This window comes from Bipolaris oryzae (assembly GCF_000523455.1).
Source record: "Bipolaris oryzae ATCC 44560 unplaced genomic scaffold scaffold_75, whole genome shotgun sequence".
In the NCBI taxonomy this organism is placed as follows: domain Eukaryota; kingdom Fungi; phylum Ascomycota; class Dothideomycetes; order Pleosporales; family Pleosporaceae; genus Bipolaris; species Bipolaris oryzae.
This window is the reverse complement of record NW_006911351.1, coordinates 91,736-111,891: the sequence shown is the minus strand read 5'-3', so window position 1 is coordinate 111,891 and position 20,156 is coordinate 91,736. Positions and strand designations below refer to the sequence as shown.

The window sequence follows — 20,156 nt, the reverse complement described above, 5'->3', positions numbered from 1 at the left end:
CTAATGGCGGCGTGGTGTTCGCGTTATGATCGAGGTTACCGCCCGCTCCCGTTCGACGGCGCATGTGCAAATAGTTAGTGGCATCTATTCGTATTCATCCTGGGTCCGATCAGTCTTGGTACTGGGCAGCCAATCACATGACAGCCATCCTGACGAGCTTCACTCATGTTGCTTCTGCTCAACAGGTGCTGAGAGAGGGTGGGTATTATCACGTCCTGTTTGCACAGCACAAAGCCATCTATGACGACAACACTCGAGTGCATTCAGGCGAATGTCATAGGCAGCCAAAGGGGGTGGCTGGCCTGGATGCTCTCGGATGCTGGCAACCGGACCAGGTGGGCTTGGAATGGCCGTGGCTAGGCAATGGTCGCAGATGTACCGTTCAGCCGTTGAATATCTAGATGCGTACAAATGCCACATACACGAGTGCAGTGACATGGCATGTGGCTTTGGGGCTGCCAAGGCAGCAGGGACGTTGATCTCAAGAAGGAAAGACAGCAGCAAGGGAGGGGGTGTCGAGACCCGAAGCGAAATAGCAGGGTGGTTTTTGCGGGCATCGAGGCCGAAGCAGTAGTAGAGAAGCAGGAGATGCAGTGGCAGGCAAAACGGCAAGGTTTGCGGGATTGCCAGATGGTGGGGGCCAGATGCAGCAGAGTCTTGTCTGCTGACAGCAAAACCGGCATGGATGAAGGATGCACAAGGAGAAAATCACGATGCGATAGCGGTATGCTGAAGTTTGCGAAGGCGAAAGCGGGGGTTTGAGGCGAGCGCAAGACGGCCCATGCGACATGTGGAGGGTCGAGGATGGGTTAGTGGATCTGGACATGTGAGATGCCGTAGCTATGATGCCGGGCGCGGCGGCCACCAGAGCATGGGGCACTCGGGCCTTGCGTCAGTGGATGGGGCAGAAGGTAGTCGGTCAGAGTCAGGCGGAGGGGAGTAAGTAGAGTAGGTGGATGTAGGATATAGCATGTAGCATGTAGCATGTACAGTAGTGTAGATGCGGCGAGGCTGCGAGGCCCGAGGAGATCTCAACGTCTTGTGGCATCCCTCTGCCGGACGTTGCAGGTTGCTTTTCGCCCTCTGGCACACCCTCACATTCACTCACACCCACACCCACACACCCACACACGGCAGGCCAGAGGGCATGTGCGGTGCGGTGCAGTACGGTCGGGATTCGCTCTCATGGACGCATTGGGCCAGTCCTGCCGGCGGGCGAGGTCTGTGCCATGTCCAATATTTGCATGCAGTCGTTTTGCAGGCCGCTCTTGCCGGGGGGCCCGCAGAAGCCCGCTGGCCGGGTGGTGAAGATTGTCGACGCGGTGATTGCAGATTGTGTGCAGCCGCGGGCGCATTTTTCTTTTTGCGTTTGGACATGGGCGTGCTACGGACGAGGTCGGTGGTGTACATGTATGTATGTATGTGTGTATAGTATACTAGCTATGTATATTGCCAAATGGCAGGTGCATGCCATGTAGGTAGTACTGTGGCCCGACGTCCCTCCAGCGTGGGTTTGCCGCGTCTAGCGCGCAGTGCTAGCTCTCAGCCTCATGCCATGGCTGCATTCTTCTTTGCACGTCGACCTCGTATGGACAGCGACACACGGGCAGCCCACGCACGTTCGCACGCCGGTATGGATGGATGGGCATGGAAGGGTGGGTTGCTGGATGGATGATGGATGGAGGGATGCTGGCACTGGGTGGACTGGATGCACGCACGCACGCGCACACGCACACGCACGCGACCGGCGTGAAGGCACCGCCATGCTCGGCTCCCTGGCTTCCTGGCCTCCTGGCTTCCTGGCGCAGCGAGAACAAAACGGGAGCAAAGGGCGGTCAATACGTCAGGACGCCGGTTAGTCAGCAGGTGCACGGAACGAGGGCGTGTCGGACTATTTTTCTCACTAGTGCTGCTCCCCTTCTTGTCGCCTAACCGTCTTCTGTGTTAGCACCCTCTCTAGCCTACATCGCGAATCTGACCTGCTCAACCACCACTACCACCACCGTCCCAATCCCAAGCAGTGCCTGGTACCAGCCAGTGCCTTGCCCTAACGCTGCCGTCACCCTTACCCCCCCTTCCCCCCTCCCTTCCACCCCCAGGCCCCCAGGTCATCCTAAGCATACCAGATCGCGCACCCGCAGTGCGACTACACGTGCAACTGCCACCAAGCAACGCGATCGCCGCCCACCCGGCGCGTTCGTCACTAAGGCGCTCCACGCTCCACTGTTGCTACGAGCCCTCTACCGCTGCACCCTCGCAGCTCTGCTCTGATCTGCCCTGGTCTGCTTTGCGCTGCACCCACTGGCTGCACTGCACGACGCTGCACTGCAAACTGCACACCTCTTTCGTCTGCCCAGCCTCGCCAGTCTCTTAACCCACGAGACGCCTCCAAAGCAGACTTGCCCTCGGACACATCTCTCTTCTGCTGCTATCGTCGTCGCCGTTCGCCGCCACTCGCCGACGTACGCTTCCTGGCCCTCCCCCCCTGCCACGCTCGTTGTGCGTGCCAAATCCGCAGCGAACGCCGCGACAGGAGGCTGATCGCTCGGCACGCTCGGCGCAGTTGAGCATTCTGGGACACGCAGCGACTGGGAGAGAGCCACAGTGTGCGCGAAACCTTCAGTCATCGTTACCACAACGGGCCGACTGTCGCCTTTGCCCCATCGCCGCGCGCGGAGCCAGTCAGCGACGCACATCCAGAGCGACCTCTTTGGTAGCCGCCTGCGCGCCCCTCGGCCAACAGGCCCAACCCAACCCTGGTTTCTTCGTCACTAGCGCACTCCAACCACGGACGCGCACGCCCCCCCTCGCGCACCAGAAGCCCACCCTCACGCTGGCCTGCGTCCCACACTCTGCTCGCCGCGCCATCCCCTCCTCGTGCTAGCCGCTCCACCCGCAGCAGCAGTCATTCCCACTGTTACGGCTCGGCTTTACCGACTAGCACTGCATCCCTGTCACTGCCTTGACGGGCGCGAATTACCTCATCGAGTGTGCTAAGGCCTGCTGGGCAAGCCGCCATTTCTTCCACGCCCCTCGATTGGCCCTCGCCCTCCACGCGCACGCCACTGAGTCTAAAAGCCTTTAGGCCGCGCTCTCACTAGCTGTGTTCCAAATTCACTCTCGCCCCAGCAGACCCGCAGTGCAAGCTCGTCCTTTCACTAGCACCAATTGTGTAACCTTTGCGTTGCACTTCACTCTGCATCGCGCCAGCTGCTCCGCGATTCGAGAGATCTCTGTCCGCTAGCTACCTCCCCTGTCCCGGTGCCCTCGACCTTGCACCTTCCGTGCATCTCTTTTCGACGGCGCATATTTGCCGAACTGCTTGTCCCTCCACCTGGGCGTCGTGGAAAACACACCGTCTGCAAATCATCCGCGTTTAACTTCCACGCTACCCACGACCTGACCACTTCGCTTCTCCGGTTTTCTGGCTGTGCATCTCTTGGCCGAACCCAGGCTACGTCTTTATACGCTCTAGCTGCCTGTCTTCCACAGACCGCGGCAAATCATCCGAAGACGGTTCGCGACGGACATATCTCTGCAGCCATTCCTCCCTGTGGGCGCACGCATCCAACCATCCAGCCTCAGCTTAGAGTCCGTCCAAGCTACCTTCGACTCTTGACCTCTCTGAACAGTCTATGGACGCACGACAAGCAGACTACCCGCAGTCAGGTTTGCCCTCGCCCTACCCAACCTTTCCTGAACCAGTTTCTGAGGGAACCTCTGCAGATCAAGCATCTGCTGCGCAATACCCTCCCCAAGGACAAGATCCTCGCTCTTCCAACCTCACGCCCAGCTCAGACTACAGTCTGAATCCCTCGTCTGCTCGATCAGGCTCATTCCCCGAATACATTCAGCGTTCGTATCAACCAGCTGCTCAAGGGCAAGCTCCCGGTGGTATGGCGCAACAACAGAGTCCGTCAATGCCTATCCCAGATGGTCAAGCAAATGGCCATCAATCACCACAGCAACTCAAGTCTGACTCGGATGTACCTATAGATCCATCAATCGCCGCCCAGACGAGCCCGACTTACGCCAGTCACCAACAGCAATACTCTCCCTACACACCCCACCACGACATGCAGCACTACCCGGGTCAACCCCAAACACCCATGGGCTACCCATCGCGCCCTGAATGGGCTGGCCATTACCCTCAGCCGGGCATGCACTACGGTCATCCCGCCTCTTCAGGTCCCCCGGCGCCTGCAATGGTTTCTCCTGTTCAGCGACCACCAACTGTAAGTCGTTATATCGCCCCCCCTTCTAATATAGGCCCATCAATACTGACAGTGTGCGCGCGCACAGGGCGGACACCCCTTGTCTACAGTCTACTCATTTGTTCCCATTCCCGGCGCACAGCAACACAAGCGACCACGCCGGCGATATGAGGAAATTGAGCGCATGTACAAGTGCGGCTGGAACGGGTGCGAGAAGGCTTATGGTACTCTGAACCACTTGAACGCCCACGTTACCATGCAATCTCATGGGTCAAAGCGAACACCGGAAGGTGAGTGCTTTTTTTTCCTCTACTCCGTTTTCGTTGGTCAAACACGTCATGGTTGTTGTTGTGGTGGTGGCCCTTGCAAGGCTAGTGCGCTAAGTTAGCACCTGGGATTGTGCTGGTGCAGCGCCATAGTGGTCGCGCTCCCCCCACACTGGTAGCTTCTGACGACGGAAGCTAACAAATATCGATCCTTGCGCCTTGCTTTCTTGGCATAATAATATATGTTTGATATAGATACTAACTGAACCTTAACAGAATTCAAGGAAATTCGCAAGGAGTGGAAGGCCAAGAAGAAGGAGGAAGAGGCCGCCCGCAAGGCTGACGAGGAGCGACACCGTGCCGACGCGCAGCAGCGCGCTCACGAAGGTGGTGCCCCCGAAGCTCCCGTCTACGGACAGATGCGACAGTCAGTTGGTGTCCCCGGGCAAGCGCCCCAACATCCTCAACTCCCTCCGATCGGGTATCAGCCTGCGGCCTCTGGCAACACGGCTGCTCCTCAATACGGCACCCAAAGCCCCGGTCTTCCGGAGGGAATGGCTCAGTATGCCACCCCCAACAGCAATGCGTACAACAGTCCCAATAGTAACAGCAGCAGTTATCCACAATCGCCCTATGGACAGAACCCCCAAATGTACCAACAGAACCACTAAACGTGGTCTGACAATCGGCGAAAAACGCGACTCAATCGAAGCCCAACCTTGCACGACGGTGTATTAAAGGCCACTTCGCTCTTTCTCGGCTACTCGCGCGAGTGTATTGACGACTCTCCTTTTGGTGGATGTTTTTCGCGACCGTGTCGCGGCTTCACGCGACAGTCACAGCATCTTTCTCCTCTGGCGGTGCTTGCATTTTCACTTGGCGGCGGCTGTATGTTTTTCTACTTATGGGTGTTTACGAGGGAGATTCAATGAACCATGATGCGCGCAGCATGGCTACGGCCAAAGTACAGATATTTGCGTAAAGAGTTAGTTATGGCTCCAAGGTCGTCTTGTGTGTGTCATGTCATGACGAGGGCTCTTTTGGGGCGGCATGCATGGGCACGGTTATACTTTCTTCTTTGATCATATCTTTTGCGCATCTCGGTGACGAGATTTTTCCAAAATTTCCCTGGCTTTTTTTTTCTTTCAGACTTTCATCATTACGGGCTAGAACAACTGCATGCGAACCGGCGCTCGAAACAGAAACAATTGACCAATCCAAATTACAACTGCAATTATAGTCCATCACCTTGTCCTTTTGTGTACCCTGTTGCAGTGCTCACTTCACAAAAGCACACACACACACACACACACACACATACACAGTGCTGGCTTCTTTGGCGACTTGTGTGCCGCTCTTGTGTTCCTCGTACAAGCAACGTGGAACGAACGAAAGTCGAGCTCATCGAGTCATACGCTCTCGGTCATTGGAGCTGATTGTGAAGCAAATCAGCAGAGCAGCCCATGGCAGCAGTTGCGCTGCCGTGACCCCCAATCCGCTCATCATCATCACGCAAGGTGGACATGTCGCTGTGCGCATCCTCGACCCCCTGTACATGCTACAGTTGCACGCCTTGAATCTCATGCTTATCACTGTGTTTGCAACCCTTCCCCCCTCCTTCTTCCCCTCTCAGTTATCCGAAGCCCAGACCAGATAGGGCCGGTTTGGTTTCAAAACAATGATACGCATGTCTCTCTGCCCCTCCCTCCCTCTACCAACCCCCCCAGTCAACATCGAAACGAATGCGCATAGATACAGACACATGTTTTTTTATGCAAGCAGCAGGCGAGGTATAGGCCCGACCCCGTGTGTTGCTGTCTAAGACTAAAATCTAGATGTCTGACCGGGTGTGCCCGCGCGTGTTTATGATTTCCGACTTGAAAATCAAGGTTTGACGCTTAAAAGGGAAGGAATAGAGTCAGTCTGTCCCCCTCGCCCCTGCTCGCCGAAATCTCTCGGCTGAATATGCATGCATGGCCTGCACATTCGCTTGCTGGCTCACTCCCTCACGCCTCTCTCTCATTCTTCACAACCCCTCATCCTTGTCTTATAGGCCGCGTCGTAGATCGCCACCATCATCGGAATACGCACCCCTCCCCAACCTTCCACCTTCCCTCCCCTACCTTGTCCGCTTTAACCACCACATCACTTGCATGCTGACAAGCTGCCTGTCCTTGCCCCATTCCCTTTTCTCTCTTCCGCTCTGCTTTGCGCACCTTGCCACGTATGTGCCGCTGTCGCCATGGCACACCTTGTCCCCTTCTTTTCCTATTTTTACTTTTTTGCTTACCGACACTTAGCCTCTGAGCTGCAAGGGGAAGGAATGCCAGCCCCTCGCAATCCCCCCTCCCTCTCTCGCCTATCTTTTTTTTCGACTGCCCGAGCATTTCGCCGGCGGTCTCGAAGCGAAATATGCTGAAGTCACCTTACCGTTCATTGACCGATGAAATCAGACCACCCTCTTTGTCCATCTTGATTCGATTGAACAGACATACACGCTTGCCTTTGCTCGCATCCTCTTTTTCTCGCCTCTCTTCTTCCTTGTAACCTTCTTAGCAAGGAAATAAGGTTTGACAGGGAAAGAGAGAGAGAAAGAGAGCGCGCGCAAAACTGCATTTCTCTTTGTCAGACTGTATAGTCTACAATAGTCACCGTTATCAGATTCTTTTTTTCGTCTAGATGTCGACCGTTTACGAGAAAAAAGCAATTGTTTCGTGCAGAATAATCAAAGTCATACGACTTGTGAAGCACGTCAATGCCATTTCGCTTTTGGTTGCATTTTCTCAATAGACATATTTCCCGCGGACCTGATTTGCTGGGCAAGGGTACAATGGGCAGAGAATGGTGTCATTTTCTTTGCTTGGGGCGGGTGGGCGTTGCGCAAGGACCCAATCAAGCTCGGCATCTTGTTCCTTTGCAAAGGAAAAAAATATGCTTTGTTTGAAAACATGGCGTTTGTGGCACGATCTCTCGACTGGGGCGGAGGAGGGGCTGGGTGCAAGGTGTGTGTGCGCGTACATATGGGTGTGTCAGTTGAGGGTGTGTGCTGTGCGCGTAGTACACCGTATTCGCCCTATGTATGACGCACAGCTGAAGCATGATATGATGGAGGAGGGGCGGCTATGACTCGGATTCGGAATTCTGGGGGGCTTGCCCATGCATACAAGAGGGTATTCCATAATATACCCGCACACCTACACACGCACGTACACATTGTTCAGTAAACATGGGTTGCCGGCGACCGAGATGGGAAACTCATGGGACCTGCCAAATGAGGAAGGCGCGTAATGACAGTGTTGGAGTTGATGCGTTATCTTGCCTTCTCATACACCGAGGCGCTGCATATTCGCCTGTCTATCCTGCAGATAGATTAAAATGCTCGCCGACAACACGTATGCCAACGATCGGTATGCAAATGTCGGCCACGGTTGGCGAGTCCTCGGCGCCGTGGAGCATGCCGCAAACAGACAGACAAACAGTGTGTGTGTGTGAGTATGTGTCTGTGTGCCTGTGTGCTGCGATACTTGGCATTGGCTTGACGGCTGATAGGATGACGAGGAATGCATGCTCGCAGTATGACGGCACCCGCCGACGCGGAAATCAAAGTGCGGCTTGTTACTCTGTGTAATCAATAATCATTACACAATCGACCTTTCCGAGACCCATTTTTTTGTGCGTTCATGCAGTTGTTCGCACGGTGGCATCAGTCGACCGTGACCGGAGCGATGGGATCGAAGCAACTCGCCGGCCCAATTTTCCTGCCCTTGCTTATGGGCCATCGCAACGACCACAGCGCGGTCTGTATCGAGGTGCGGAGTGGCTTGTCGGCTAACCACTTTTCTCTTTCCTTCTTTCTTGCCTCCCGCCGCAGGACGTGCTGGAACGAGCAGGCGGATGGTGATCACATTGGGCAATGTCATCCGAATGCATTCGATTCATGACGGCCAGATCGTCCGAAAGCCGATCACGCGGCAAAAGTACGGCAGAAGGAAAGAAGGAAAGAATCTGCAAAGCCGAGCTGGGATGACCAGCTCAACAAAGGAACAATGTCGCCGACCCTTTCCCCTTCATGCCCACCCTTTACACCCCCTGGTGCTGTTACCTGTCCTTTGCCTAACCCGCCCCGCCCCGCCTCCCCATGCCTCACCCCCCAGAAGAACAGACACAGGCTTTTGTGCAATGTCAGATTGCAAGCCAAAAGCAAAAGCGAACGTAAAAGGTGCAGGATCCGACCAGAGAGATACGCTAGCATCTACAAAACAATTGCATCTGCAAGATCGCCTTTTAGCGGCTCATCAACCGTTGCCCGATTAAACTACGATTTTAATGCCCCGGACGGTTTGTTGGGCTCTGCGAAAGGCTCCTTTTTGGGGGGGGGAAGGGGCCGCCGTTGGAGAGGGCGGCTTTTTCAGCTAGGTAGTGGAGCATCAGGCGCTGGGTGGCAGGCATGGTAGACATAAACGGTGCGCCAGGCCATGACCTGACAGAAGGCAACTAGCATAAATGGGCTTGCATGGGCTTGCTATGGTGCTACTGCTGGTCTGAGGGATGGTGGGTAGATCAAGCGCCGTTACACGGCAGTAGTGTTTTTGGGTCGTAGGATTCCTTCCCGATGCCACGAGGGACGAGGGGTGTGTGTGGATGTGGGCGTGCGCGCGTGCGTCTGGCGCTGTGCTACGGTCGGATGTCTTGCATGCTGAGGTGAGGCCAGCAGGACAGAAGGTGAGCATTACTTACTTACGTACGTACAAGCCGCGCAGAGCTTGGTGGTGCCACTGTTTGGAATTGCTGGCCACATGATGAGCGCGGTGACTGCTGACTCTGCTCCCTTCCTCCCTGTCTCCCTCCTCTCTAATCTCTGCACCACCACACATTTTCTCTCTCTGGTCAGCTCCTATAGGGCGGCATCTACTACCGTTCATGTCCTCACACACGCACAACAGTACATCATCGTCCTATGGTTCATGGCTACAATGCACTTGGTGTCACTACGACTACAACTACAACTACTACAACAACCACCAGTCGAATACATCCATCAAGAGCCTAGCTTACCATGTATGTTTGGAGTACAAAACCTAGTCACGAAGCCTTCGTAGCACGAAAACAGCCGACGACCAGGCTTACACGCACATGGTCGTCCTAGTAGAAAGCAAAACAAAAACTCTCCGAATCCCGCCGTCTTGGTCCTAATATAAAGATACACAAGAGCCATTAAGAAAAAGCTCCGATGCCTGATGATGTGCATACACGCTCACCGTTTAGATGAGTTCTAAGAAGAAGAAAAAAGGGACCAAAACTCGGGATTCGTATGTAGATGGTTAGACTACCAATTCCTACGAAGCATGGTAATGCCAGCTTAGTGTTAGATATTAAGACAAGGTACTTAGAGTAGTCTAAGGGCAATCTGAATGGACAAGGGCAAGCCTCTCTTTCTCTCTCTCTCAACCGGAGATAGACTACTCCTCCTTCCTTACTACTCTCTCTCTCTCACACACACATGAGTGTGTTGCGCTAGTCGGGGGTGCAAGAGCACGCGAATCCCAAGTCAGTTGGTAGCCTTTTCCCACACCCCTTCCTTTGCCACCCCTCACCCCCCTTTCTACGGTAGTTCTAGTTTCCTTTTGTCATCGCGCGCGCCCACGCCGATGGGTTCAGGAAGCCTGAGCTACTGGGGTGGGTGTAAGGGGGCGTGCTGCGCGCGCGCGCACGCGGCGGCGGCGGGGGGGGGAGAGGCGAAAGGGTCAAAAGGATCGTAAGCCCTACGAGAAAAGCGTGACGATGGTGGTTGTTGGCCCTGGTCTGGGGGTTTTTTTTGGCTCTCCCGCGTTATAGTGCTTGGTTCCCTTCCACCCTCCACCCACATCCCTTCCCCTCCCCCCCTCCCCCCTTTTCTCGGCTCCGCAGACTCGGTCGCGGACTCTAAAGTAGTAGTGTGGGTTTTTTTACTTTGTTTTCAGCCTTACTGGTGGGTTTTTATCCCGGACGCTTGTTCGCCTTGGAGTGGTGTCTTTTTTCTTTTACGGCTACTTCGAGTGAGGCGTGGTTACGGCATACTTTTTTTGGGCGCTTGGACTAGGATTGTTTTTCCGCGCGCGTATAAACTCGATGGGTCCTTTGAAGACGGCGCGCTGCCGTGGGCGGCGGCAAGGCCTGGCGTTTGTGCTAATGACGCTGGTGCCCGTGGATTGTATGCATGTAATACTGCTAGTAGCCACGAGGCTGGCAATACAGAACGATTCCGCAAGGTTTCGGGTCATTGGCCGTTGCTAGGTCAGAGGATCACGTGCGCGTAACTTAGAGTTTGGTTCGGCATTTGTGCCGGACATGGTCAACTTTTCCCTAGCCCAGCCAATTTACGCTTTTTTGCTCACAACGGCTCGCTTGCCACCCCACCCACGACCTCATGCTGAACTGTCGTGCGTGCCTTTGGCGATGTATACAGGCGCTCGATGCCCCGACTACTAATGCGCACCGCCTGCGCTGCAATGTGAATCCGCTTCTCGCAAACAGCCAGCAGCGGCTGCTGTCAACCCTCAATGTCGCACGCCAGGAAGACAGGACATCCGCTGATCTGGGTGAGGCCAGAGGACGCTCGAGAGGTCGCGAAGATCACTTCAAGAAATCGGCCTTTGCGGCAAAGCAAAAAAGAACCGAAATCTTGGCGTTGCGGCAATCGCATGCGCACAGGGTCGACGAGACTCCCAATTTGGCAAAATTGGGCCGGCGTGACCCTCGCATGTCAGAGAGCGACTGGAATAGAAGGAAGAGAGAGTTGCGGCATCTACAGGACCCGCTGGACCTGGCGGCGTTTGTCAAGCAGGAACTGAGCAAGGACAGAGTAGAAGAGATGCTGCAGTTGGTGCGCATGGCCAGTCACTCAATGCAATGTATTGTCAGCTGGAACCACATAATCGATCACCTTCTGGCCAAAGAGCGGGTCAAGGATGCACTCAAAGTGTACAACGATGTCCGTTTTGTGAACATGAGCGGCGTGGGGCAATGCTGACTTTGAACAGATGAAAAAGCGAGCGCAATTCCCTGATTCCTATACGTATACAATCTTGCTCCGAGGCTTATCCTTGAACGCGCATACATCAGGTGTTCTTAGCCATGCCCTTTCCGTATACCATTCTCTCTCCGCACCGAACTCGCGAGTCGAACCTTCGATCATACATACAAATGCTGCTTTGAAAGTTTGTGCGCGAGCAGGCGATATGGATGCATTATGGGGCGTTGCTGGGAAGATTGCTGAGAGTGGACCCGGGTCGGCGAACGCAATTACTTACATTACCATTATCAACGCCATACGACAGAGTTTGTTGATAAACGCACCGAAAGGGGAGAGTGAAGAGGAAACTGCAGCTAGGAAAGAGCGTGGTATCATAGAAGCACGGCGTATGTGGGAGGATATCATTGGGAGGTGGAGGAATGCAGATCTGGTCATTGACGAGGAACTGGTGTGTGCAATGGGAAGACTTCTGCTAGTAGGCAGTCGGCCGCGAGACTGGGACGATGTGCTTTCTCTGGTGGAACAGACCATGGATATCCCACGACTTGTACCTCGACTGGGCACTGCGGACCGGCGGAAAGCAGGTTTCCCACACTTACGAGCCCCGAACGTACCACCACAGTACCGCGTAGACGACGAGCACCTTTCGCCAGACAACACACCTGCGCGTGGAGACGAATTCCTTCCTCTGAAACCCAAGGGTGCCTTACCACATTCCCTCGCATATGTTCGACCGGGTAATAACACACTCTCTATCATTCAGGAGGCTTGCCAGAAAATTGTTGCGAACAAGGCTGCACAAGAATATTGGGATCTCTTGACCGACCCTAGGACCTACAAGATCGTGCCGGATCGAATCAACCTACACATGCGCTTGCGGAATCTTCGCCTCAACCGTGCTTCCGCTGATGCAGTTCAACTATTACAAGATGACATGATTGGAAAGGATATCGCGCCTCGCCCCGGCACATTCAGAATCGCCATGAGTACCTGCGTTCGTGACAAGAACAACCACAACTCTCTCAAACACGCCAGCCAGATTCTAAACATGATGTTCAAGATCTTGGAAGATGCTGACCCGAAGACCATTACCATGTATGCGGAGCTCGCAACCAGTTTTCCTCTTGCCAAGGGCTCGGATTTGGTGGACGCACTTACTATCCTCAATCCTATCGCCAAGAACATTCGGCTTCAGTTAGGCGTTGGCGGTAGAGAGAGGAGACACAGGAGGGTTGCGGGTCCTCAGTATTTGGAGGGCGAGGAGAGGCAAGATGCAATCACGGCATTGAGGAAGATACACGGTGTGTACGACAAACTGCTGTTTAGCAACCTGATTTCCGAGGAGATGAAGGCTCCGTTTAAGGTTGAACGAGCACGCCTATCTGCTTTCATTCAGAGGATATTGTTCCAGGATGGGCATTCCAGATCAAAGGGGAATGTCGAGGAGGCAGCTCCGTCCGAAGAAGAGAATTCACGTGAGAATCTCCAGGGAGAGGCAGATCAAGGAGAGGTCCAGGAAGGAGAGAAAGAAGATAGCAGGCCGGAGTGGAAGAAACAATGGATGGGACAAATAGAGAGACCGGTGCGGCGAAAGACGAGAGTCTCTTCGGCTACGACGGACATGTAAGATATGCTACTTATGAGGTTTTTTGAAACGACGGTATGACCCAAAAAGTACTTGTACAATATTATCATATTACTCTTCATGACTACATATACTCGATGTCTAGCAAGACGGCTAGTAATTTGTGAAGATAGAATTGTACTGGTAGTGATGGCACGTGCATGTCCCAAAACTACTCGAACCTCCGCGGCTTTGGCCGCAACTCTCGGCCTCTCTCACAAGACATCCAGCATACCATTCCACAACAACAACACCTTCACCTAGGTACCCAGCGCATAACCAACCACCATGGGTAACGACGGCGGATCCATCCCCAAACGGCGCGAACTCGTTAAAGAAGCTGCAAAAGCCCTAACAACCGCACAAATCAAAGAGGCGCAAACCGAACAACAAGAATACGCCTGGTCCACCGACCCTCTTACCCGCAAACCGCTCGCCCGCCCCGTGGTATCCGACGCAGCCGGCATCCTCTACAACAAAGACTCCATCATCGAGTACCTCCTCAAAGACGACAGCGATGTCGAGAAAGCCGAGATGAAGAAGATTGGCGGCGTCAAGGACTCCGAGCTAGGTACATTTGGCGACAGAGTCAAGGGCCTCAAGGATGTTGTCGAAATCAAGTTCGAAGTCGACACCGCAGCGGAGTCTGGCGCGGGCGAAAAGTGGAAGTGTCCGATTACAGAGGAGCGACTGGGTGCGGGAAGTAAGGCCGTGTACGTAGTACCCTGTGGCCACGCTTTCGCAGGGAGTGTTATGAAGGAGATATCTGAGAAGGCGTGTTTGACTGTAAGTTAACTTTTCCCCATTCCCTATCTTGGTCTGTTTTGAGTACAAACTAACCTTTTACATCTCAGTGCAACGAACCCTACGCCGAAAACGACCTCATACCCATCCTTCCCACCCTACCCACCGACATCGCGCGCCTAAACCTCCGCTTGAAAACGCTACGAGAAAAAGGTCTCACGCACGCGCTGAAAAAAGCGCCCGGTAGCAAAAAGAAGCGCAAGCACGCTACTACCGACGAACAAACTCAACTCACCACCTCTTCCGCCTCCACCAAACCCTCCTCGTCCTCCGACGAAGATAAAAAAGCCGCCCCCAAAGACAACGGCGCTGCCACAACTAAGCCTGTGTCTACTACGACGACGAGTGACGGAATCAAAAACAGCGCCACAGCTTCGCTAACGAGAAAAGTGCTGCAAGAGCAGGAAGAAAGGAATAAGCGGCGCAAGATGGCGCAGAATGAAAACGTGAGTAGTTTGTTTAGTAAGAAGGAGCATAAGGCTTCCGCGGGGAATAGCGCGGATTTTATGACGAGGGGGTTTAGTATTGGGAAGAAGTGAAGGTTTGGACTGCCTGTGTTTTGTTTTTTGTGTAATGTGGAGGGAGATGGGGATAGGGGATGGGATTAGCGGTTATTATCTTTGTTCATGAGTGTGGAGGGGAAAAAAAAAGAGAGATATGTGAATGATTATTCAGGTAGAAGCTTCAAGAGTAATGATACCCTGTTATTTCTGAATATCGCAAGTGGTTCTAGAATTTGAGTGTGATGAGTCGAGTGAGTTGTGTCTAGAGCCGTTGATGAGGTTGAATCTAGTACGTGTGTACATAGAAATCTATATTTCCCATATCCTTTCCCCACATTGATAGCAAGGTAAAGATGACATCGTGATCCCATTCGTCAATCGTAGCCGTAAGCCAGATGTGTACCTCTCAGATTCCGTGACGCCTACACATTCTACCTCCCGAAACAACAGTACCGAAATCCATAACACCGAAAGTGCCGTCCTCCGAATGAAACTGTTCTTACACTGCAACACATTCACTGTACGCAAGCCCGTCCTTAACACCTAAACACCCAGAGCACCTTTTGGCACCTCCTCGGTCTTCAAATCAGACGGAGCCGGCTCCTCAATAATCTCATCAAATAGCCCCCCCTCAGGCTCTCTCTCCGTACCAATAACTCTGAGAATCCTCCATGCCCTACGGAACTCATCTCGGATAGCAACGATACCCCGATGCGTCACCGTCCTCGCGACGTTATGGTCAGTCTCAAACGGATCCTCGATAGCGAACAGGTACCGATTCGTGACCTTCTTCTCAGCAGTAATCTTCGTCGTTGCGCTGACCCAGCCTTTACTCTGCTTCGTCACGATACCGCCGGGCGTGCGGAGCGAGAGGACTTCGTTTGTCCAGTGGAACTGAGGTGGTCTCGGGTATCCGTAGCCAGACAGTGCGGCAAAGTACTGGAAGAAGCCGCGGAGAAGGGCGCCAATCGACTGCGTATTCTGCGTCAGACGACCTTCTGCTGCTGCTTTGATGATGTCCTCTTCGTTGCGCCAGAAGCGGACTTCGTAGCCGGAGATTTTGGTGTTTTTGGAGTATTGTTCTAGAGCAGCCGCATCGGTGGGTAGTGGGACAGCGTATTGGAGGTTCGGGCATACAGGTGGTGAGGCGATGTTGACGAGATAGTGCAAGACCATGAGAACCCATCCGTACGAGGAGAGGGTACCAGAATAGGCGCTGTTGACTTTGCGGCGCTTGGCCCAGGATTTGACGAAGAGGACTATGGGGCGTACGCGAGGATCGGTTAGAGAGTAACAGCGGAGCATGTGAGTGTTGTGAATGCCGAGTGGATTTGCAAAGTTGATGTCGCACTGGATACCGCAACCATCCTTGGGGAAATCCAGTGGACCGACTACCTTCTCCCGTGTCCAAGATTTATCGGAGCGTTGGTTTTGAGCCTTTTTAGCCTTATCCTCAGGGCTATCGTTGGCAGGTTCATCCGTCTTCGCAGCTGTTTGTGGAGGTGTAGGCTCGGGGAACTCCGTCTTCGTTTGAGCCTCGCGTATGGCCTGAGCTCTTTCTATCAACTCTACCCAGTTAACCTGCCAGTTTGGATCAGAAGAAATCGCTAAGTGGGCTGCGGCTTTTATCTCATCGTCTGAATCTTTGATTTGCTTTCGAATAACAATGATCTCCTCACTATCAGAGGGTTCGAACAGCTTGCGAGCAGTAAGCATCAATTCATCATCAGACTGCTTCCATAGCTTGGATCGAGGCACCGAACCCTGCACAGGTGGTTCCTGTGGCTGATCTGAGGGAAACTTCTCCTCTTCAGGGAGTTGGTCCCACTTCTCACGTTCCTCAGTAAGAGCTGCGAATAGTTTGTCGGTGGGATGTTGGCAGATTTTCAAAATAGGCACACGCGTTCGTGTGAGGAGCCTGCCACCAAATTTTGCATCAAGCACTGCCCGCTCTAATAGTCGTGGAATAGAGCGATCAATTTCGACTTCATGAGCTCTTGCGGGGTCCTTCCAGTCTGGTATCACTGCGAGGTCCATGTCTGAGCCGGGAAGTCCAAAGCCAGATGCGAGACTGCCAAAGCCGACAAGAGACATTGTTGAGATGTCTCCTGAGTATTCCCTGGCGAGTGCTTCCTTCATGATCGTCTCCAACTGCCGCCTGAATTCTTCTTTGGACTCCAACTCAGACCTGGACATCTCAACCTTGGGTATCTCTTCTGCTGCAATCATATCTAGATGTTTGACCTGGGCTTGTTGGTTCTCCTGAGGTTGATTCATCTGTGTATGATGTACATACGAACCTTGTGGACGAGCGTCTCCTCGTGGGCGCTGCATAGCCCTTGGAGGGTATGCACGCGGGGTACCATCTGCGTTCTGGTTCCACTGCTGATGGTGGTGTTGTCTAAATGGCTTGGAGACATGTGATTGGCTGTCTGGGGCCAGGCCATTTTTTGACGCGTTGTAGGAATTTGTTGGGAGCTGCTGATGCCGTTGGTTGGAGTAGTGTCCTCGTCCACCTCCCCTGGGTAGAGAACCATTCACGGAGGGGTCCGCGCGCCATCCTTGACTTTGACTATGATCTTGATTTGGAGCAGAGTGATCATGGTAATTACCGTCTGCGCCATTGTAGAAGTTCCCACGCCCCCTGCCTCTGCCTCTGCCCCGGCCCCGTCCTCGCCCACGACCACGGCCTGGTTGATGATCTTGAGTGACTTGTCCAGGCATGCTCACATTACTAAGTATCATGTTGCGTAACTGACTTTCCAGTCCAGCAGACTGCGATGAATTCGCCTGCTCCATTCTGTTGAGTTAGTCTAGTCGTTGAGGGAGACTCAAATAATGGCTGTAACTAATTTTTGAGCGTTTGCTCGCGGCAGCAGATGCTTTTTCTTTCGAAAAGGCGAGAAGTGATCCTAGATGATTTTTAAGGAGGTGATGGTGTGTTTGCGTATCTTTGAAAGCAGCCGGTGACGCAGCAAATCAACTCCCGCTTTGAATTTTCTTATGGCGGCGGCTGCCGTTGACCGTTTCAGGCACTCGGCCCTCTGGCCAAAGCCACACTTTGGGTCGATGGATGCCTAGAGTGGAGTGAGAAGTCGATGTCTTTCTTGATGATCCATATGTGCCTAGGAAATTATTATCCCGAGACTGTCCCTGTTAGTTGGAGAGAGCGCAGACTGGGTGTTGCAATTGATGATAATTTTGGCGATTGCTAGTCATGGTGTTCACTATATGTTTGGGGGGGCGGAGGCAGGGCTTCACAGCGAGCGACGGGCTTGGCGCGCTAAACAACTAGCGTGGAGCTGTGACGTTCCAACTGCGGTTCGGCCTTGAAGCACGACGCTCCTTGGGACAAAGGCAACTTCGTCTCCGGCCAGTCTTTATCTGCCCACCTGCTGCCTTCATTCTTGTCCTCATCCTCATAACCACAATTTGATAATGAACGGCGCAATGAATGGAAGCCAGCCGCCTACTGCAGCGCCCATCGCGCCCGTCGCCTCGAATGGCCAACAGCCGTCGCAGCAACCGCAGCCACCGCAGCAGCAGATGCCTGTTCGTCGCCGTCGCCCGCGTCCCCAGGCTGATGTCCTGCGAAAGCCCCGGCGTCCGCTACAGAATATCACCAAGCCCATGGTGTCTTTATCGCAGATGAATGAGGCTAGGAAGCCCCCGCCAGGCCCAGCCGCTGATGGCACGCATTCCAAAGACGCGCTGCGGCAGGAGTATCTCGATCAAGGCGCCACCGTCTTTCCACTCATCGTGAGCCGCAAGGACCTGAAAGAGCTGCGACACCACGTCATGCGCCTGCAGAGCAAGAGCCATGTTGATATTACCGATGAGAAGCAGTTCACTCCGCCCATCAAGCTCCACCGTCGAGATCCCCGCGCGCCTCCTAGTGGTATCGGATCACACTACGAAGAGGAGGATACAAAAGAGGATTTGGAAGAGATAAAGGAACGCGAGCGCATTGAGCAGCAGAAGGAAGAGCGACGCAAAGTACGCGAAGAGAATCAGGCTAAGATCGCGCCTACCGGCATGAAGAAACCTCCTGCCTTCCACAAGAAGACGGAGCAGAAGTACCGACCCGACGATACTCCAGAAGCAAAGAAGCGGCAGCTGCTACGCTACGAAGAAACATTGCCCTGGCATTTGGAGGACTACGAGAACAAGCAGACATGGGTAGGTACCTACGAATCGGAGCTGTCAGAGACACACGTCATGCTCTCAGCCACACGTCCTGGTGACCCAAATACGGCCATACAAATGGCGCCTATGGAGCGCTGGTACAGATTCAATGTCAAGGGCAAGATCAAGCCGACTAGCGAGGACGTGGACAAAATCTTGGCCAAGGTCGAGAGTGGTGGACCCAGATTTTTTGCAGAGCTTGAGAGACGTCAAGCGCAGCGTATGAAGGCTGAAGATGAGGCACGGATGTTCAGCGGAGTGCGCACGCGTGTGGGCGGTGGTGCTGATGACGAGGGCCGGATCAAGCGGGAGCGTTTTGATGATGATACAATTGGCTTTGTCAAACGGGAAGCTGATGCTGACGATATTGACTTCAACCTTGAAGAAGACTTCGCAGACGATGAAGAAGGACTCAATGGTCTCTTTGAGGGTGAAGAGCAAGACGTCAAGGAAGCAGCAGAGAAGCTGAAGCGTGATCAGCTGCAAGCAGCCCTTTGGGATCGTCCCGACGAGCAGCTGATAGCACAAAAGGAAGAAGAGGAGCGTAGGGCTGCTGAGGAGACGAGAGCCATGGAGAAGATCACGCGCAAGACGCTAGCCAAGCGTGAGAAACAATATGACTATCTCGACAGCGACCCGGAAAACCCATACCTTACCGAGAGCGAGTCGGACACAGACTCTGAGACGGAGCGACAACAGGCAAAGGAAGAGGCAGAGAAGAAGGCAGCTGAGCAAAACGGCAAAGCCCCAGAAGCTGGCAATGTTCCGTCTGGTGCATCCACCAAGGGCTCCAACACCCCCTCGGGCAACCACAAGCCTGGGGAATCCAAGAGTAAAAAGCGGCCTGGTTCTCCCAATCTTTCAGAAGCAAGTGGCAACGAATCGTCGCGTAAGAAGCATAAGAAGAAGCACCACGAAAAGCTGGCTGATGGATCTCGGAAATCCACTCTTGGCAATCTCAAGGGCGCAGGCTCGGGTAGTGATAGCGAGATGACCGATGCGGGTAAGAAGCGGAAGAAGGAAAAGAAAGAAAAGAACCGCATCATGCTTGGTGGATCGCCCGCCGGTACTCCTGGTGCTAGTCGCGCAGGCAGCCCCGCCGCAAACGGTAGCCGCGCAGGTAGCCCCTCCGCTGGCCCATCCAAACCCTCTCTGCCTTCCGCAAAGGAGATTTACGAATCTCTCCCACCCCAAGGCATGAACATCCAGAATCTCATCCTCAAATTCAAGGGCCGTGTCGACAAGAGCAACACGCAAGTTTTCATCAAGCTCGTCAAAGCGGTTTCCCGCTTCGATAAGGCGAAGAGCTGGCTCACGCCTCTTGAGAAGCTGCCGTCCGACGAGCACATCAACGCGTTTATGAACGCGTCGAATGCGCCGAAGCCTACGCAGTGAGAAAAAAAGCTGTGTTGCGATTAGAGGAGGAAAGAAGGGGTTTTTGTACCATAATTCTTACATTAGAATGCGCGATAGACGATGAAAGTGGCGATATTTCTTCTCAGACTGAAATGCTCGGAATGAAGCACACATTATGGAAATGCAGAGTTC

General features: G+C 53.7%; 8 protein-coding genes across 8 annotated transcripts; 5 read left to right on the top strand and 3 right to left on the bottom strand.

The window, feature by feature from the left end:
- Positions 1–481: 481 nt before the first annotated feature.
- On the bottom strand, positions 482–826 carry COCMIDRAFT_37247 (uncharacterized protein; the record flags this gene model as incomplete). The annotated part of the gene is made up of 1 exon (XM_007690296.1): positions 482–826. One exon carries the CDS (start codon positions 824–826, stop codon positions 482–484), a length of 345 nt encoding a protein of 114 aa, XP_007688486.1.
- Positions 827–2,240: 1,414 nt separating this feature from the next.
- COCMIDRAFT_26778 (uncharacterized protein) lies at positions 2,241–2,868 on the bottom strand (the record flags this gene model as incomplete). The annotated part of the gene is made up of 2 exons (XM_007690290.1): positions 2,241–2,588; positions 2,695–2,868. 2 exons carry the CDS (start codon positions 2,866–2,868, stop codon positions 2,241–2,243), a joined length of 522 nt encoding a protein of 173 aa, XP_007688480.1.
- Positions 2,869–3,635: 767 nt separating this feature from the next.
- COCMIDRAFT_96804 (uncharacterized protein) lies at positions 3,636–5,151 on the top strand (the record flags this gene model as incomplete). Its single annotated transcript, XM_007690315.1, has 3 exons — positions 3,636–4,235; positions 4,303–4,504; positions 4,757–5,151. 3 exons carry the CDS (start codon positions 3,636–3,638, stop codon positions 5,149–5,151), a joined length of 1,197 nt encoding a protein of 398 aa, XP_007688505.1.
- A 2,555-nt stretch (positions 5,152–7,706) lies between these two features.
- COCMIDRAFT_37245 (uncharacterized protein) lies at positions 7,707–8,108 on the top strand (the record flags this gene model as incomplete). Its single annotated transcript, XM_007690295.1, has 1 exon — positions 7,707–8,108. One exon carries the CDS (start codon positions 7,707–7,709, stop codon positions 8,106–8,108), a length of 402 nt encoding a protein of 133 aa, XP_007688485.1.
- Positions 8,109–10,886: 2,778 nt separating this feature from the next.
- On the top strand, positions 10,887–13,119 carry COCMIDRAFT_5766 (uncharacterized protein; the record flags this gene model as incomplete). The annotated part of the gene is made up of 2 exons (XM_007690278.1): positions 10,887–11,450; positions 11,500–13,119. The coding sequence occupies 2 exons, from the start codon at positions 10,887–10,889 to the stop codon at positions 13,117–13,119; spliced, it is 2,184 nt and encodes a 727-aa protein (XP_007688468.1).
- A 285-nt stretch (positions 13,120–13,404) lies between these two features.
- On the top strand, positions 13,405–14,459 carry COCMIDRAFT_26775 (uncharacterized protein; the record flags this gene model as incomplete). Its single annotated transcript, XM_007690289.1, has 2 exons — positions 13,405–13,902; positions 13,971–14,459. 2 exons carry the CDS (start codon positions 13,405–13,407, stop codon positions 14,457–14,459), a joined length of 987 nt encoding a protein of 328 aa, XP_007688479.1.
- A 507-nt stretch (positions 14,460–14,966) lies between these two features.
- On the bottom strand, positions 14,967–16,700 carry COCMIDRAFT_5764 (uncharacterized protein; the record flags this gene model as incomplete). The annotated part of the gene is made up of 1 exon (XM_007690277.1): positions 14,967–16,700. The coding sequence occupies one exon, from the start codon at positions 16,698–16,700 to the stop codon at positions 14,967–14,969; it is 1,734 nt and encodes a 577-aa protein (XP_007688467.1).
- Positions 16,701–17,861: 1,161 nt separating this feature from the next.
- On the top strand, positions 17,862–20,003 carry COCMIDRAFT_26773 (uncharacterized protein; the record flags this gene model as incomplete). Its single annotated transcript, XM_007690288.1, has 1 exon — positions 17,862–20,003. One exon carries the CDS (start codon positions 17,862–17,864, stop codon positions 20,001–20,003), a length of 2,142 nt encoding a protein of 713 aa, XP_007688478.1.
- Positions 20,004–20,156: the final 153 nt, after the last annotated feature.